At 31.6% G+C, this 19,774-nt stretch overlaps 3 protein-coding genes across 3 annotated transcripts; all 3 read left to right on the top strand.

Moving 5' to 3' along the window:
* Nucleotides 1-3,117: 3,117 nt before the first annotated feature.
* Nucleotides 3,118-4,373, top strand: LOC114418873. The gene is made up of 2 exons (XM_028384414.1): nt 3,118-3,459; nt 3,793-4,373. Exons 1-2 carry the CDS (start codon nt 3,191-3,193, stop codon nt 4,076-4,078), a joined length of 555 nt encoding a protein of 184 aa, XP_028240215.1. The 5' UTR covers nt 3,118-3,190; the 3' UTR covers nt 4,079-4,373.
* A 2,660-nt stretch (nt 4,374-7,033) lies between these two features.
* On the top strand, nt 7,034-7,803 carry LOC114418872. The gene has a single exon (XM_028384413.1). The coding sequence runs from the start codon at nt 7,298-7,300 to the stop codon at nt 7,520-7,522; it is 225 nt and encodes a 74-aa protein (XP_028240214.1). The 5' UTR covers nt 7,034-7,297; the 3' UTR covers nt 7,523-7,803.
* A 1,666-nt stretch (nt 7,804-9,469) lies between these two features.
* LOC114418871 (arginine--tRNA ligase, cytoplasmic-like) lies at nt 9,470-17,836 on the top strand. Its single transcript, XM_028384412.1, has 18 exons — nt 9,470-9,626; nt 9,700-9,758; nt 9,856-10,007; nt 10,099-10,174; nt 10,284-10,385; nt 10,592-10,810; nt 11,855-11,935; nt 13,013-13,096; nt 13,195-13,299; nt 13,874-14,052; nt 14,393-14,477; nt 14,894-15,080; nt 15,262-15,331; nt 15,836-15,905; nt 16,368-16,457; nt 16,765-16,833; nt 17,041-17,142; nt 17,488-17,836. The coding sequence occupies exons 2-18, from the start codon at nt 9,747-9,749 to the stop codon at nt 17,596-17,598; spliced, it is 1,794 nt and encodes a 597-aa protein (XP_028240213.1). The 5' UTR covers nt 9,470-9,626; nt 9,700-9,746; the 3' UTR covers nt 17,599-17,836.
* The last annotated feature ends 1,938 nt before the right edge of the window (nt 17,837-19,774 follow it).

Here is a 19,774-nt window from a genome sequence, read left to right as displayed (position 1 = left end):
TCATCTATTATAGTAAGGAAATACTTGTAACCATTTAATGAAGTTACATTGCAAGGACCCTAGATATCAACATGTATAAGAGCAAAAGCACAAGAAGAATGTGATTCACTACTAGGAAATGATCATCTTTTCTGCTTTGAATGATGACAGGTTTCACACACAAATTGCTTATCTGATTTAAGAATAGGATAAAATAGTTTTAATAACAAAAATCTTTCTAAAGATGGATGACCAAGTCTATAGTGCCATAGATCTATAGGTATTCTATTACATGAAAAGGCATAAAAATTGGAAATGCTAGAACCAGCAAAATCAGACTTATACTTAGACTTGATAAGAATCATCTCAAGTTTGTAGAGTCCTTCCACCATCTCAACTGTACCAATCTTCTGCTGGTTCATATCCTGGATAAAACATTTATCATTCATAAATGTTAGTTTGCAGGGTAAAGAAGAAACCGGTTTAGATACTGAAATCAAATTATATTGAAAGCTAGGAATGTATAAAACTTCCTCCAAGTATACAAATTGAGTAATCTGGATTCTGCCTGCAAGGGTTGCAGTAACTGTATGGCCATTAGGAAGCCTAACCATTACAGGTTTTATTTTCTTGCATAAAGAAAACAAATATGGGAAGGCTGTGACATGATCTGTGGCTCCAGAATCAAGGATTCACTCATCTTGGCTAGTCTTGCTAACACTACAAGTAACAGATAATATACTACCTTTGTTAGTGACTGTACCAATCTAATTTATTTGTGAATTACTTTGAGCTGGAGCTTGCTGTTGCAGCAATGACATCAAGGCTTTATAGTGTTGAGTAGTTAATCTTACATCTTCATTTTGTGTCTCTTGATTTCGATCTAAGGGTGAACCATCACCTTCTTCCCTTATAGTATTGACATTGTTCATGTTTGGATTTTGTACCTTGTAAAATTTATGTCTAGGTGGGTACCCATGCTTCTTGTAGCAGTCATCTATAGTATGGTTAGAAAGACCACAGTGTGTGCAGACCTTGTTTCCTTTTGCTCCAAAGTTTCCTTTGCCAAAATTTCTTTGAGTTCTATTTCCCCCTTTTGAAGGATAATTCTGAGGTGGACCATTCTTCCTATAGCATCTATCAATAGTGTGATTATCTTTCCCACAATAGGTACATGAAGGCCTAGAATTCGATGAATTGTTGCCTGCTGCATTGATTAGACTCATGCTTCATGTTAATTCATTGCTATTGATTTGTCTTTCTTGCTGAATAGCATATGAGAAAACCTTGGCTATGTTTGGTAATGGATCCATCATTAATACATTGGATCTCACAATATTGAATTGATCATTTAAACCTCTAAGAAACTGCATTATACGATCTTGTTGCTTTCTTTCTATCATACTAGTAAGAGCATCACATACACACTTTGGATCACATGAACATGTTGGATCAGGCCTGTAACTTTCCAATTCATCCCAAATAATTCTCAATTTTGTGAAGTAATCGATAATGCTTTGATCACCTTGTTTGATAGAAGCCATTTCTTGCTGCAATTCTGAAATTCTCAGTAGATCTTCTTGTGAGTATCTTGACTTTAAGTCCTTCCAAATGTCTCTAGCATTATCCATCCACAAGATACTCTGTCTTATCGAGGGTGAAACTGAGTGGACAAGCTAGAAAACCACCATATTGTTGCATCTCCTCCAAGCTGCATGAAGAGGATGATTTGATGCACACTTCTGGATTGATCCATCTATGAATTCGATCTTTTTTTCGCACTTAATGCAGTAAGCATCGAACGACTCCATGAGTTGTAGTTTGTTGGATCAAGAACTGCAGAAACCAATGCATTTGTAGGATTTTCACCTGGATGAAGGTAGTATAGGCAGTGGATATTTAGGGATAGGTCTTGTGGAGAAATCTCGTTGGTCATAATGAAGAAAAAAAAACGAAAGAAAAGAAAAGATTCAGGTTCAAGATCAGGGAGTGGCACAACACAACACTAGTGCTCATACCATCATAAACCTTGTGTCTGCCAGTATTGAATGCGAAGCTAACCAAGTAAACTTGCAGGAAAAGCTTAGAAAGAAAAAGGAAAGCAATGAATGGAATTCTAGTTCTATGTGAAAGATTAATTCTCAAAGTTACATCTTGATTTGTACAAATGATTATATATACACATATACAACAACTAACCTTCAATTAACTATAGTTTCAACCAACTAAATTAACTTCTAACTAACTAACAACTAAACTAATTTAACTTCCAACTAACTAACTAACACTAAGAATTTTAGGCCTACTAACATAAAAGTATTTGTCATTAGTATTTATAAAGTAAAAAAGACATCTTGCATTAATTAAAAAAAAAACATCATATATATTAACAAAAAGATCCAACATATTTATCATACAAAATATTAAATATGAGTTTGTGATCGTATTTTATTTGACTTTGAGAAATTAATTATATATGAGTCTAAAATTGATTTTAAATATATTTTTATATATTTAATTTTATGTTAGAGAATTTAACATTAAAGTAATTTAAATAATTTTTATATTAAATCCAAAATTTTGTCTTGAAATTTATTTCTAACTTAATTTTATAACAAAACATAAACTAAATCATCTTAAAATCAATTTCTTTGGAAATCAATTTTACTCAACTTAGAACCAAACACGCACAAACACTTGTTACCACGAATAGATTAACCTCAATCTTAATTTTATAGTTCTGAATTTCTTTTGCTTTTTAACGTGTAGATATATATGGGTGTGATAGAGACGCATCGATCATAAGGTGGGAATAGACTTATCTGTCGTGGCTTTATGAAGCAATGTTGGCGAGATGTGGACCTACCTCAGTTTCGCCCTCCAAAAATTAATAATACTATTAAACAAGTTAAGACGGTGTGAATCACAACATGGAATGAAATGGATGTCTTCAAATTTAGACCTTATCCTCTATCCTACCTGTCTCATACACAAGTTATCAATTTCACACCATACATAACGTGATCTGATTGTGACCATTTTTATGCATTAATTAATTAATTAGTGAAGTCTAACTGAAAAACAATAAAAATGGTCAATATTATCCAAATCATATACATATATATTAAGACCCAACATTTTATCAGTTGAACATAACTGCTCCATATATTGTTGGGCGTCATTCCTTTCCTTATTTTCTTCTTAGCATACAATGAATCACAAGGCACCTAATTTTTTTCTGGGGATGGATGTGAAGAGAATCATGGGTGGTGATAGAGATGGGAACACCAATTGGGTGATTAAGGAAGATGGTGAAGAAGATAGCAATGATTCATCATCCATTGGACTCAACTCAATGGACTCTATGTGCTCGTCTTCTTCATCAGAGCTGAGCGAGGACGCTTCATCTTCAACATCATCAACACATTCAAATGGACCTTTGTTTGAATTATCAGACCTCATGAGCCACCTCCCTATGAAGTAAGCAATTAATCGATCCCTCGTGCCATTCTGAATTTTATTCAATTTCCTTTAACCAAACACATACACACACGTACCATCGATCGACATGTAGATCAACTGGTTCAAGGTTGCTTCAGTCTAGTTAGTGATTTTGAATTCCAGTTTTGGATGTATGATAAGTTAAATATTTAGTTGGAACAAGATTATTTTCTATGAAAGAGGATATTTGTTTTCTCTATAGAAAAAAAAAAATTACACACACATCATCTCACCATCATCTATTATCAATGTTCAGAATTGTTATATACTTATGAGTTGTTGTGTTAAGTAGTTTATATTTGACCTGTGCAGGAGAGGGTTATCTATGTTCTATCAAGGGAAGGCCCAGTCTTTCACTTCTTTAGCAAGGGTGGAGAGCATAGAAGATCTTCCCAAGAAAGGCATACCTTATAGAAAGAGAACGAAATCATGCAAGAGTTTTGGGGGAGGCTTGGATAGTCAGAGAATATTGTGCTGTCCAAAGGCTACAATATCAAAGAAAACTTCAAGAGTGTCTTTTGCATCTGTACTAAGCAAAAGAGGAAGTTTCCTAGGAGGGTCTAGATCTTCCATTGCAGTTCAACACAAGAACTTCTGAAATTCAGACTGTTAAAAGTTATTGCTTATTTCATGTACAAAATCCGGAAAATTTTGAGTCCTGCAGCTTCAGTTTATTGAGTCAAAGCCATATGATCAATTAGCTACATATTTGAGATTCATTATTCGTTTGTTTTCCATGGTGGTATGATCCTTGCCTCTTACAGACTTACAGTCATTACTGCTCTGACTCAATGACCCCAAGTTATTACCTTAATTCGTGTGACACCAAATCCCTTTTTGATTTCAAATTTTAGGTTTTCTCTTTTCTATAAGATGTATACTTTTTCAGTTACTTGCATTTATACTTTTTCATAAATTACGTGTACTTTGGTTCTCAGATTCAAAAAACAAATGATATGATTTTTAAACCATTCCATGTTTGTGTAAATTGATTTTTAAACCTTTTATCCAATTTTTAAGCCTAATAGTAAGGTAAATTGATAAGCTCTTTAAAATTTAAAACTGAAGTGCATTTGAACAAGTTGGATAGGATAAATTAAACTTCTCTCATCAAGAAATTTGGAACAAGAAAAATAGCTATGCGAGCATGATGATATATTTGTGCACGTAGATTTGCCAATCAGTAAAGATTATTATACATTAACAATAAAAATATATGGTATTTTTTCCCCAAAAAGATAAGGGATATTTTTGTAATTCCAAGTGTATTAAAAACTAATAAAACTTAAAAATTAAAATAATAAATATACTTTTAATTATCATTCATTATTAACTCCAAATTAATTTAACCCCAAATTACTAATATAGATAACCTCAATTTACTCAAAATATTCCACACTAACATATTTTTTGTGTGTATAATCTTTATTATATAAAATAGTATACAACAAGTCGAGAGCGAGCCCTGGTGCAGCGGTTAAGTTGTGCCTTGGTGACTTGTTGGTCATGGGTTCGAATCCGGAAGTTTTTTTTATACAACAAGCCAAAGTTTTTCCAAAAAAAATAAAGAATATTTTAGTAATTTCAAGCGTATTAAAAACACACAAAAATTATAAAATAAAATTAAAAGAATAATAATAATTGTATTTTTAATTATCTTTTATTAGTTAATCCCTAAATGGTGTAACTCCAAATTATTAATATAGGTAAATCAATTTACTCAAAATATTCCACAATAACACATTTGTTATGCCTATAATTATTTAAATAATATATTTAAAATGTATAATATTATTATTATCATACAAAATAAGAAATAATGGAGAACTTTAATACATTAAAACAATGAATTAAATTTAAAATACATATAAGAGACATTAAATGTCCTGATTTTAAGTAAATTGTTGTCGAAATTTACTTTTAAATATTATATTACGATTATTCCATGTAATCACATTAATTTGGTACTATCATATTTTTTTTCTCTTTAATTATTGGTAAAACAAATTATTTCAAATTATGGCACGGTCAATTAATTTGGCGTTACCATATTTTTTTTTCTATATGCTTCTTTAAACTTAATCATTTTATATGTTTTTTTTAAAATTTTTAATGTTATTTTGATTTTTAAAATTACGACATGGTCAATTCATTTATAATCAATTTTGATATTATTATTTGATTTGGTACATATTTATATATATATATATATATATATATATATATATATATATATATATATATAAAACTTATCTTTAAATTTACAATCGAAGACCTCCTTTTAGTGCTTTATGGTACTGTTTAAATATTAGTACCACCATTTTCTCATTTCTTTTTCATTTTGTTCTTAGTTTTTTTTTTTTTTTTGTTAGATGGCTTCCGTATACATTCCATTTAAAAGAGCTAACGTATGACTTTAAAATCAAATAGGACGAGGGAATCTTGGAACATCGTTTTACCCAAGATACATATATTTATAATGTTTTTTAAATATATTTGCAACAAAATTTAATTAAAAGAATATATCGATTTAAAAAAACTTATTTCATGGGTAAGAATATTACATTTTAAATATTTGTAAATTTAAAGAAAATAAATCAATAAAAAACATAATTTCATATTAAGCAAATCTTAGCGCTCGAAAGTATATATAATAATATTAAATAAAATGTTGTGAAAAATTACTCATTAATTTAATCCTTTGATAAATGAATAAAACTTGTATTCCAATGTTACATTATTTTAAATAATTTATAACCCTAAAATTAATAATAATATAAAGTGAAGACCTAAGTCTCTCATACAGTATCATCATCATAAACTTTCAGAGACTCAACTGTAAGAATAACATTCAACACAAGTACAAACCTATGGAGAATGAGATACATCTCACGGTAAATTTACACCACTAGAGAAAGATCATTCCACAACGATTCTTAAGGACACACAAAGATAGTTCGAAATCGTCTTTAAAGACAACGTCGTGGAAAACCTTCAATTTTGACTACGGTTCTTTTAAAATTGTCTTAGAAAAATCACCATTCTAAGACAGTTCTTAACTAAAAACTATATTAAAATGTCATCCTTCTAAGATGGTTCTTAACTATCACCCTTCTTAATTAAGAATCGTCTTAAAATGACACTTTTCTAAGATAGTTTTTAGCTAAGAACCAACATAAAATATAATCATTTTAAGATGATTCTTAAGTAAGAACGGACTTTTTTTTACCGAAAAGCCTAGTATTAACCCAAACAATTCTTCACAACTTAAAAACTTAATTTGGGTGGTAACAAGTAACAACTTATATCATCCTTCATTCAAATGCTTACTTCGACGAGTTCAATTTATGAGTCAGTGTGGTACATGAGTGAGAACTCAGAACAAAAACAATTTCTCATGTTATAGATCAAGAGTACACATACAAAAAAAAAAAAAAGATTATAAATAAGAAACACTTTTGGTCAAACTGAAAAAAAAAAAGTATTTTCATGGGCCGACCCAATAGGCTAAATATCCGATTGTATGTCCGGTTTTGCAGTGTGCGGCATAATTTTCCATTCCATGCACCTTACCGCATAGAAGTTTCTCCCATCGTTCTTATCCGATTCGCAACTTCCCAATCGCATTCCAACACGCACCCATAGATTCAACGTACGTTACAATTTACAAGGCAGAAAAAAGTGTTTTTAAATTGTTTGCACGAAATTCCCAAATTGCCCTCATCTCCTTTATATACAAGCCCTCACCTGCGCGGTTTTCAAGTCACACACATTTACTCACTCACTGTGAGAGCGGCGAAGAAGAAGAAGAACAATAATGAAGGACGCCGGAAAGAGCCACAAGGCGAATGCAAAGCTGTCGCCGGAGACGCGGAAGGATCGGAAATCGGCGACGGGGCTGAGTGGATCGCCGAAGAAGGGAGGCCACGGCGGGAAGTTCACGTGGATCGGCAACGGCTACGAGAACGTCGAGATGGAGCACGGTGCTATGGACGCCAAGGACCCGAACTTCGAGGATCCAGCGGAGATCGCCGCCGTGTGATCGCGGTGGTTTCCGGTGACGAGATCTGTACATACTAATAATTGCTAAGAGACGTGGTTTTCGAATTCAATAATATGAAGCAAGTAGGAGAAGAAGCGCTTTCTGTGATTGATTGTTATAGATCTGATCTGTCTCTGGAATTTGGTAGTGGCATGGCACTTGTGTTGTTGTACATATATCGAATGGTCTTGGAAGTGCGTGCACTCATATTCGCATTCAAGTTTCTACGAGCTTTTGTTATCAACGATAATTGAATTTTCAATTTTCAAGTTTATTAAGTGTTTCAGTCTCCACGGAACTACATTAGTTTTCCATAATGCTTTATAACTATGTTACTATGGTGGGAAAAAATAACGCAAAATGAACTGATCTAAACTGAACTGATATATACTAAACTGCACTGAATTGGCTTTATAAAAACTGGTCTATTTTTTATATAAAAATTGAACCAAACCATTCTATAGTTCAGTTAAAAAAAAAAAACTGAACTGCTCTTTAAGCAGTTCAATCGACACCATTGTGATGAAATCATTTTTTATTTTATATAAAAATTGAACCAAACCATTCTATATGAGCTATTACATAATTCCAAAATTTTATATGAGCTATTACTTTATTATTTTGTTTGAAGCAAAGAAAATGACCAGGACACTACAAGGCAAGACTCCAAGCTTTGGTTTTTCATGTACTGGGAGCAATTCTTTAGCTCCAAATTTCTAAAACTTACAGTGTTAAATTATGCTTGCTAGCTAATCTCCTTTGTCTCTTAAATCAATGGTGATTATTAAATTAGAACTTCTTCCATGAATAATTTAAATCAAACCAAACTGAATTACACTTAATTTTTTTTTATTGTTATTTTGAAATGAAATTTGCATGAAAAACTCATTTAATTTTTTTTATTTGTAATGAATTCATTTAATCAAATTAAAATAAGAGTGACTTTTTTATTTAAAATTATTAACATAAATGTACATCAATAATAATTGATTCAATTAAACACATGCTTTTTTATTTTTTATTTTTGATAAAATTGTATGAAAATCTTACCTTTAGAACAATAAGATAAGATAAGATTATATAGTAGTTTTTAATTTTTAATTAATATATAACTATTAATAAAGATAATTATGCTTTTGGTGTACAAATTTCTTATTTCTAAATTACCTTTCAAATTTTATAACTATTTTTATTTCCCTTATTAGGAGAAGAGAGACACTCCGTTCTTCTCTAAATTTTTTAAATAATAATAAAAACATAAGTTAAATACAGTTAATAAGAAAATAAAAATAATAAACAAAATTAATAATATAAAAGTTTGAGAAGTTAATGTAGGTTAAAAGAAAAAATTGAAATTTAATAAGTCATTTAAGGATAAAATTATCTAATGAAATAAGGGCACCAAATGAAATAATTTTTATTATTAACAATTATATTTAATTAATTAATATATAATTATTAATAAAGACAATTATCCTTTTATGTATATTTTTTATTCCTAAATTACCTTTCAATACATATAACTATTTTTATTTCCTTTACTAGGGGAAGAGAGACACTTGGTTCCTCTCTAAGTTTTTTAAATAATAAAAAAACAAAAGTTAAATACAGTTAATAAAAAAATGATAAAATAAAAAAATTAATAATATAAAAGTAGTGAGAAGTAAATATAGATTAGAAGAAAAAAATTAAAATTTAAAAAATATGTAAAGATAAAATTGTTCAACAAAATATAAATATAAAATAGAGTAATTCTCATTATTAATAATTATAGATAAACCTTCAAAAACTCCTGTGACTTTCACTAAAAAAAATTACTATAATTTCTTTCTTCAATTTTTTTAAAATAAAGATAGGGACACACTTTCAACTAGTAATAAAAAAATAGGTGTTATGTTTGCGAAAAAAATTAAAGAAGAGTGTTATAAAAAATAAAAAATCCCTCTCAATGTAGGCCTGAATATTGGTCCACGTCAACGACCACAGGCAAAACAGTGTTCGTTAGGGTTAAGGCTGTTTTGGAAGTTCAAAGAAACCCTCACACTTGCCGTTATCGCGCTCCCATTTCTATTTCTTCTCCCTCACTCACCCTTCTCTGCTTCCGGTTCGTTTTCTCTCTCTGTGTCGCTTTTCATTTCCTCTAAGTTTCTTTCGATTCTTATTTGTTGTGCAAACAGATTCACCGAACCTTGCGATTTAAGAACCACAATCCATTTCCATTTCCATGGCGTATGTTGTAAGTTCACTCAGCTTCATTCATCTCCAATTTGCAATTTTCGATTTTCTTTTTTTGTTGTTGTGATTTTTTCTAATTGGAATTATATGATATGCAGGAAGTAGATTGTCCGGCTAGTGTTAAGAAGCAGTTGGCGAAGGTGTTTGAGGAGTCTCTCCGGACAACCGTGCCTGATGAACCCGATGTTGTGCCTTCTATTGATCCTTGCGCTGCCAACAAAGCTGGTGTAAAATTTGCGGATTATCAATGGTTAGTTGCGAAATGAATTTAGTTTAGGGTTTTAATTTAGTTGCTTTGCTTCTTGTGTTGGCAATGTTAAGATTCACGCATGGTGGTGCAGTAATAATGCAATGGGTCTATTTGCGAAGATGAAAGGGAAGCAGACAGGATTCAAGGGTCCCCAGGCAGTTGGACAGGTATAGTCTGACATTTTTGCATTTCACCTTACTAATTATTGATTTTGATTTTTTTTTTTTTTGTTGTTGTTGGAAATGGATCATATATGCGTGTTTTTTGTTTATGTAGGCCATACGTAACAATCTTCCGCAGTCTGAAATGATAGAATCTTGCTCTGTAGCTGGTCCTGGGTTTGTGAATATTGTCTTGTCGAAGAAGTGGATAGCACAGGTGATTACATTTTCTATCTTCTAATCTGAAGTTAGAATTGGTATGTAGATATCGTTTAAGTCTGTTTTCATTGTTTGGGGGAGGGGGCGTATCTGAAACATTGTGTCCATTGATTGGAAGGGTGCTATAAGATTCTCATTTTTTTTTGGATTATTAGTTTATTCAACACTCTCTATTAGTACTTAACAGAAAAATTCCTTCTGCAGAGGTTAGAGAGGTTGCTGATTGATGGTATTGATAAGTGGGCACCTCAACTGGGAGTGAAGACAGTTCTGGTTGATTTTTCCTCACCTAACATAGCAAAGGAAATGCATGTTGGGCACCTGAGATCTACCATTATTGGGGACACATTAGCTCGCATGTTTGAATTTTCACGTGTGGAAACTCTTATCCGCAGAAATCATCTTGGTGACTGGGGGACGCAGGTATAATTATTATCTTCTAAAGTAATGCTATTTGTGCAGTGAATATGAAAACCCTGCATGTTTAAACAAAGGTTAAATGGTTTATGTGACTTTTGTGACTAAATCTTTGACATACACTGTCAAAAGTAGACTCCTTCATATAATTTGTGGCATTGAGTAACATATTTGCAACAGTAATTTAACATAATTATGTATGTTAGCAGTACTAGGCTTGACAGTAATTATGTTTGGGACAATGACCGATGCAAGTTGCCTTTCTAATTGTCTTCATGAGCAAGAACACATATTACATCCTTCCTAATTGGATGAAGGTATGATGTGTTGTTGGATAGCCACCTTAGTTGCAGCTTTTTTGGGGGACTGCCTTAATTGCAGCCTGAAGGGTGGTGTTTAGTCTCGCATCGACTAGAGATATGACTTAAATAGAGCTTATAAAGCTTGGATAGTCCTCACCTTACAAGTTGGTTTTTTGAAGTTGGGTCAGGCCTAAGACCAGTTACTAAGATTGTATCATAGCCTATCCTAGATTCTAGATCCATTGTCAGGTCTCCTCCAGTTGCCATGCTCCTGGCTGTTAACCTTGGGTGTGAGAGGGAGTGTTGTAAAGATGCCTTAATAGCCCCTAGTCTGCCTTAGTCGTGGCCTCTTTTGGGGCTTCCTTATTTGCAGCCCCAAGTGTGGTGTTTAGTCCCACATGGACTGGAGATATGACTTAAATAGAGCTTATAAAACTTGGACAGTCCTCACCTTATAAGCCGGTTTTGTAAGGTTGAGTTGGGCCCTAAAACCAATTTCTAAGATGTGTTCTGTACTACTATGCTTTCTTGTGTAGCCTTAAGAAAGTAGTGTCCTAAAGCACTGCTCTTTCTCTCTCTCTCTCAAGAAAGTAATTTAGATATTGAACTATTTCAATTAGTTGCTTAATTAGGAATATACATTGATTTTTTATAGGGTTATTTGTGTGACATATTTGCTTGAATCATAAACCAATTCTCATTTTGATATTGGTATCATATGGCTCAAAGTCCATGCATTTGTTTACAGTTTGGGATGCTAATAGCACACCTCTTTGACACATATCCAAATCCAGAAGATTTTACTGAAGCAGCTATTGGGGATCTTCAGGTGAGAAAATAGATGAAATCAAACTGTTTCCATTTATTCTTATTCGTATTTTTGTTTAGATGTTTAATCCTACATTGTTTTCTTGATATTTCTTTATTAAGATCTGGCATTCTTTTGAGTTCATTTGTTGAATTAATTTCTAATTTCTAAATGTTCTGGAAGTAAAAACTATGCAATCCAAACATAGTTATTAGAATCGTACAATTCATGATTCGAATCCTACGATTTGATATGATTCAACTACCCATCAGTTTGTATTATAAGATCATCTGGTTTTGTATTTTAGATACATGAATGAATCATATGCAATTTCGTATCATCAATAATAATAATGGCTTCACAAACTCATATATGTCTAGTAATTTTGTTTTATAAGCCTTATGGTTAGGTTGTTTTATCTATTTCCAGTTCTACTTTAAAATTATTACATTGTATATTATCTTTATCATATTTTTGAAGTATTTTTTCACTGTCTATGAATCTTGCAATTTGATGTGAATTATGATTCACGGTTCAAAAATAAGCCTGGCGGTCACCATGTGAATTTCAATTTGACAATCTAGAAATTAGCCATTTACCATAACTAGGAAATACAAGGTTTTATTTTCACACATGCAACAGCGTGAAAGAAAAAGTAATCCGTGCCTGAAAAATAAGTGATTTGTTTTATCTGCATGTATTGCTTCAAATGGTTATTCTATGCTCTGTTTGTGAATAAACTTTGGACATAATGGATCTGCTGATTGAAATCAGTTTTATACCTCTATAGCCAGTCACTTTTCTTTTAATTAAAAGTAGAAAGAAGCTAATTAGCAAAGGAGTGAAGTCAGAAATAATTGTTTAGGTTATATTTTATTATTTAATGTTGTTCTTTGTCAATTCTTATAACTGATGAACCATCAACCTTGAAATGAAAATGTTTATAGGTCTTGAGGGACAATATTCTTGTTAATTGTCACTTAGTTTTTAAGTTATTGTTTTTGTCAAATATATTTCTATTATGAAGCTTTTTGTTTCACTGGATAAGTAAATTATCATTAGTGATTCTGAAATTCTTGTGATATGGTGCATTTTTAGGCATTCTATAAGGCCTCCAAAGTGAGGTTTGATAATGATCCAGAATTTAAGCTGAGGGCACAACAGTCAGTGGTCCAGCTCCAGGTAAATTATATTGAGAGCTTTCCTTTTTTCCTCCTTTGTTTGTAATATCTTAACAAACTTGGTTTTAAATTTGATATATGTATTGATTTTGTCTTCAGAGTGGAGAAGAGAAGTATCACAATGCATGGCAGCAAATTTGTGATATTAGTAAGGCTGAATTTGAAAAGGTCTATCAACGTCTTGGAGTTCTATTGGAAGCAAGGGTAAGGCTTCTAGTTTCCTTTTTTTACTGACTGAGTTCAACTGTATTTATTGCTTTGTACCTTCCAGGGGGGATATTCTAAGCTTTTTTAATTTTTTATTTCATTATTTTATTGTGTCATATGAACAATACAGGACTACCAACTCTATTCATGGTTAGAATGTTTTGGATTAAATTTCTGTCTTTTGACCAGATCTCCCATATTCTTTCTAGTTTCTATTAAGTTGTGTCTGTACTCAAACTAGCCTAAGAAAACTGAATAATTTTTTCTCTATGAGAAGCTGCTCGATAACTTAGATTTTCTGATCCAATTATATTGTCAACTAAGATTGAAATGAGAATTTTGTAGGAAACACTTCATCTACAGGCATTGACATTTGCAGCCAAAATTATCAACATTGAAGCTTAAAAAACATTGTTTTTGAGCTGATTATGTGATAATGTGCATATAGTGTAACAATAAATTAGTGTAGATTGAATAAATAGATTTTTGTTGTAGTAATTATATGTTTTTACTTAATTCAATAATTGTGTCATTTTACTGAGCACTGAATGATAGTATATTTTGGTTACAGGGAGAGAGCTACTATAATGATTTAATCCCTCCAACTTTGGAGAGATTGGATAAATTAGGACTGATTGAAGAAGATGATGGTGCTCGTGTGATATTTGTTGAGGGTGCAAATATACCAATTATTGCTGTGAAAAGAGATGGTGGCTTCAACTATTCATCAACTGATCTAGCAGCACTTTGGTTAGTTTAAACTTTCTATTATTTAATGAACACACACGTACTGTTAAAGTTGCTGGATCACTTGAGTGATCAAAGTTGCTTCCTTGTTTAATCAAAACCGATCTACATCATTCAATAGCTTCTGCATATTTTACATATTAGACAATGTTTGATCCACATTATTAATCTGTTCCAAATACGCATATGTCAAATTTATGTATCTTTTGAATCTCTGTATACTCTGCCTTTCATGTAAACATTGTGTATATATCATCTGCAGATAATATGAATATGGAACTGGAAATACATTGACTGCAGAAAACAAACTGTAATGATTATCTGAGTTACTTGAATCATGTAGGTATCGTCTAAATGTGGAAAACGTTGAGTGGAATATATACGTTACAGATGTTGGGCAGTGGCAACACTTTGATATGGTTTTTAAGGTATATCTCAGTTCTTGGTTTTTATGGTTTCTCTTGGCTACCACATTTTTTTTCTTGTAACCAGAGCTCTTTCTACTTGCTTTTTTCAGTAGTGAGTTGCCCTTGGTTATTGACATGTCTTTGTTTTGTTGATAGGATATAGCATCCTTGGCTAATTATTTTGTCCTAATACTTTTGTTGTTCATTTCATTTTTTTCTCCAATATTCTAAAAGAGAAAAGTCATGAACCATGACATATTCCTGGTGGTACTCTGCATTATTCCAATGGCATATTTCAATTTGTTTGTTGTTAAGTTGCTATTATTTTTTCAATTTTCTAAAAGAGAAAGCTCATGGACCATGACATTTCTGATGCTACTTTGCATTATTCTGATGAGATAAAAAATGTCAGACACTCCCTTCAATTTTTCTTTCAGGCCTTTAGGCGTGCAGGATGGCTGCCAAATGATGAAAATGAGTTCCCCAAATGTACTCATGTTGGTTTTGGTCTTGTTCTTGGGGAAGATGGAAAACGATTTCGGACACGCAGCAGTGAAACTGTTAGATTGGTTGAGTTGCTTGATGAAGCCAAAAGGCGCTGTAAAGCTTCCCTCCTCGAGCGTGGTAAAGTGCTAGTTGCCGAGTCACCTAGTGCAATTTTTACTTATTTCTTGTCTGCATGCAAACATGAATGAAATGAAGTTTCTGCTTGACTAAATTGTATGAGTGTGTGTCCTTTCTAATCTCATTTTTTGAGATTCTAGACACTCTGATGATTAATCTTTGAAATCCTATGTACTTTTAGATGCTGTTAAAGATTGGTCTGAGGAAGAGATTGAAAAAACAGCAGAAGCAGTTGGTTACGGGGCTGTTAAGTAAGCTCCTTTAACTAGATCCTTTCTCCCCTGCATTGTCGTTGCTTGTTTCATTGTAGTTGTATTATCTTGTTTTTGTTTGTAGAGAGATGTATCAGCTAACAATTTCCCGTTGACGGATTTCTTTAAGCTGTTGTATTGTATGTAGGGTGCTTTAAATTCTGAACTAATCTCTGAATCCTGTTAATGCATACTAATTTTCACAATGTTTTTTTTATTGTATGTGGTAAGTGTTAAAAATCAAATAAATCAGAACTAAATATACGAATTTATTTGGTTTTTACCTTTGTGATTCTGTGAATTTTCCAGCTAAATTCTAGTCCAGGCGTTATATTTTTGTTTGACAGCTATGAGGTTCGTTTTTAGTTAACTTAGTATTCTACATATCGCTTTTCTTTGACATGACAAATCTTTCACTTGCAGTTTACTTTTGCTTGTAATGGGAATACAAAGGGAGTTGTAGGCTTTCAGCCCCTTATGTTAGTGTCTTTAATGTGTTTGCAGGTATGCTGACTTGAGGATCAACAGATTAACAAATTACACATTCAGCTTTGATCAGATGCTTAATGATAAGGTGCATTCAGTGTATGCTAGTGTTGTTCAGTAAAGAAGTTTGTAGATTATTGACAATTATTTATGGCTGCTGTGCCACTTTTATTTCCCTCGTAAATCAGATGAAGTATAGGGTAACTTTGAGATTAATGTGTGGTTGGTAACCATGGATGTATGGTAAATAGCACTGTTATAATTTTGATAAAAATAAAATATTGGGTACATTGATAACTGTCCGTTAATATGTAGAAGTCACATCCTTGGATGTTTTCTTCAGTGGTTATCAGTTGCACATCTCCGTCTAGAGTGTATCCTTCACCTTAAGAAATAGGAGCCTTTTTTAACTACAACTATAACTGTTAGCACCTTATTAACAATGGGTGTTGGAACTGCTAAGAAGAAATGTCGAGACTTCTGTTTGCTATTGTTAAACTATTTTTTCGCCCCCATCTAAACTTACTGATTCAAAGTTGTCATGAAACAGGGGAATACTGCTGTTTATTTGCAGTATGCACATGCTAGGATCTGTTCTATTATGAGGAAATCTGGTAAAGATATAGAAGAAATAAAGAAAGTAAGTTATTTTTCTTCCCGGGATGATGATTTACCACTTTATTTAATTGTCATAATAATCTAATATTCTATTCAATTGTTTTCTATCTTGTTCTTAATTTGACAAAAATAATAGTTGACTAGTTGTGTCTTTGTTTACACTCTGCCAGGGTTGACTTTTCGTTAGTCAATTCTGTTCCCATCTATTATAATTTTCATGACTTTGTATCACTTGTGCGCCTTATATATAGTCAGTCAACTAAATATCGAGTATCAACTTGAGCACATTCCTTAATGCAAATTTCATGTTCAACAACTTTGTGTTACAGAATGGGAATATAGTGTTGGATCATGAAGATGAACGTGCATTGGGGCTTCATTTGATACAATTTCCTGAGGTAGGAAACGTGAATAGCACAAGTTATTCTTGAGCTTTAGACCCTTGCATGCTAGTAATGTTTTGAATTTTGTTACTGGAACTCCGATTTCTTTAAATAAAAGACTTTGGATATTGTGGCTAATGCTATCTGACATTTCTGTATATTGTTTTATAAAGCAGAAGATACTTACGAAGATATTTTGGCTGTGTTGTTTTATTTTTTCAGGTTTTTGAGGAGTCCTTAACTAATTTGTTGCCCAATGTGCTGTGTGAATACCTCTATAATTTGACAGAAATCTTTACAAAAAAATTTTATACTAATTGCCAGGTATACTTCTAAAGTCATAACTTTATTCTATTTTCTATGCACTTCCTATTCCTGTTTTGTTGTAGTGGTATGCATAAAACTGCCAAGTAGCATAACTGTTGGAGTTACCGCGAAAGATGTTAATGATATGTCACTACATATAGTTTTGATTATAATTTTGTGAAATACCTGATGGTGGGTTATCAGCTGAAATTTCTCTCGTCGCCTTAACTTTCTCAAATATTACTTCCTGTTGGGGGTGTCATACACAATAGAATCCTGGTGACCATTGTGGTTTTACCTTTGGATTGAATAATGTTAAATTGAAGCCATGCAATTCAACTAGTTTTACCTGTGGCATGGCAGGTTGTGGGGTCGCCTGAGGAGACTAGTAGACTCTTGCTATGTGAAGCAACAGTGACTGTGATGAGGCAGTGCTTTCATCTCCTTGGAATTGAACCTGTATACAGGCTATGAGTGTGACCTACTGGAGAGCTTCAAATGCAAAATTTTGTAACAGATTATTTTTTTCTGCGGAGGTGTAGGAAACTTCTTGTTCTTGCTAATTAGCTGTTCCCTCATGTTTATGAAGGGGAAGTAGGAAAGTAGTGAATGAGATGATTGTAATTTCCAAGTGTGAAGTTTTATAGTCTAATGATATTATTGGACTTTCATTTATTTTACATCAAATTGATTCAAGTTATATTGAGTTTTAGGGGCTACTGAAGTTCAAGTTTTTAGCCAAGCGAGTTGGCTCACAAACTCAAGGAATTATATTTAGATAACAAATTGTTGGTTTTTTTTTATTATTATTATCACTCTTGAAATTATATTTTTCAAGTTTGTCTCAACCTTGATTTAAAGGAAAATGCTAATTAGTGTGTTAAAGAAACTTAAAGTAGAAATATTTTTATTGGAATGCATAATATTTGTGTTCTTCTTGATATTTTTTGCGTTCTTTTTTATTTTCAAAATAAATTTTTTCTCCTTAACAAGTGTTTTTAGGATAGGGAATAATAAGACCTTAATTTAAAATAAAGATGGATTTATTTTAAATAATTTAATTTTCTGTTATGGATTATTTTTTCTTTCTATAACTTAAAAAAGTTATTCAAAATTAATATTTTAAACTTTATATGATAAAAAATTATTTTGAAATAGATAAACAATATAGGATAATGCTTGATCTAAGTATCCCATAGTTCTGAGCCAAACCCTAGAGAAGCTAAGGTTGGGGACTTTTACAAGCTATAATTTTGGCAAGACAGATAAATGCAACGCATGTTGTGTTTGAATCAGATTGCAAGGTCTTTGTTGATAGTCTACACTCGAATTAACAAGGTTTCTCTGAATTTCACAATATAGTTTATAGATGTAGAAAGTTGTTGAATATAATCCCAAACTCATTGGTGAATTTTAATGGGAGGCAATGAAACCAAGTATCCCATTCTCTTGGAAAGGCTTCTAGTTCACGGTTTCATAATTGCATCCAAGAATTTGATTATATTTCATGTTGTATTTCCAATCTTATCTCTAATTAAATGAAATAGTTCTACTTGTTAAAAAAAAGTAGCCCGTAGTTTGGCATTTTGGTAAGCTTTTGTACTAAAATGGTGTAATTTTTTTAATTAATTACAAAAATGGATAAGTCATCCTTTGAAGGACAATTTTAGATATAAAGAAATAGTGTTTCAAAACATGATTTTTACCTTTATAACTTTTTTAAAAAATATTTATGGTGGTTAAAAATTGTCACAAAATATTTATAAATAGTTAGAAATTACTTTATTTGTAAAAAAACAAACAAATCTTTCATTTTGTTGCGGCTTAAAAAGCATTTTGTGGTAGTTAAAAATCGTCAATTTTTGTTTATTTTTAAAAATGTTGAAAAAATGAAATCGTATTTTGAAATATAATTTCTTCATATCTAAAATTGTCTTTCAAAGGATAATTTACCTATTTTTGTAATTTTAATTTTTCTTATCCATTTTAGTAATTAATTAAAAAAATTGCACCATTTTGGTACACAAGCCCCCCTAGTTCCTGACATTTGATTCACCACACCGGTTAACACCAAACTATGCAAGCATGTGCTAGGTAAGAAATTTTTGCAACTCCATAAACGTAAAACAAATATTTAGCCTTAAAAAAACCCTTTGGCTATGTTTTAGTCTACAGTATTCTGACACCAAGTTAGACAAGAGATTTTTAGAAAATAAATAAGTTCTACACTTTTATACAAATTTATTTAATTAATAAGATTTTAGGCTATTAAAAAGTATCTTAGACTTAATAGATTGATCTATTGAAGTAAATATAAATAATATTTTTTTGATAGCATTATTATTATGGTAGTAAATTTATTATAATATACTAAAATTATACATTTATTTAATTTTTTTACTTATTAAGCATGTTGACTTCAGTGAAGCCTATTTAGATAAAAAATAAATTGAGAAGGCCTATTTAGAGACCTTATTGTATTTAAAAGTAGACTTTTGAATAAATTATCATTAATGTCAAGTTAAACATTAAAATAAGTTTACACATAATGTTAAATAAATTAACTGGGATTACTTTAGTGGCACGACGGTTCCTCAGATTTGATGCGTCATGAGGCAAAATTAAATTTGGTCATTTTATATTTAAGTAT

This window comes from Glycine soja, chromosome 7, assembly GCF_004193775.1.
Source record: "Glycine soja cultivar W05 chromosome 7, ASM419377v2, whole genome shotgun sequence".
Lineage (NCBI taxonomy): Eukaryota > Viridiplantae > Streptophyta > Magnoliopsida > Fabales > Fabaceae > Glycine > Glycine soja.
The sequence above is the reverse complement of the archived record's forward strand: the minus strand, read 5'-3'. Positions and strand labels throughout refer to the sequence as shown.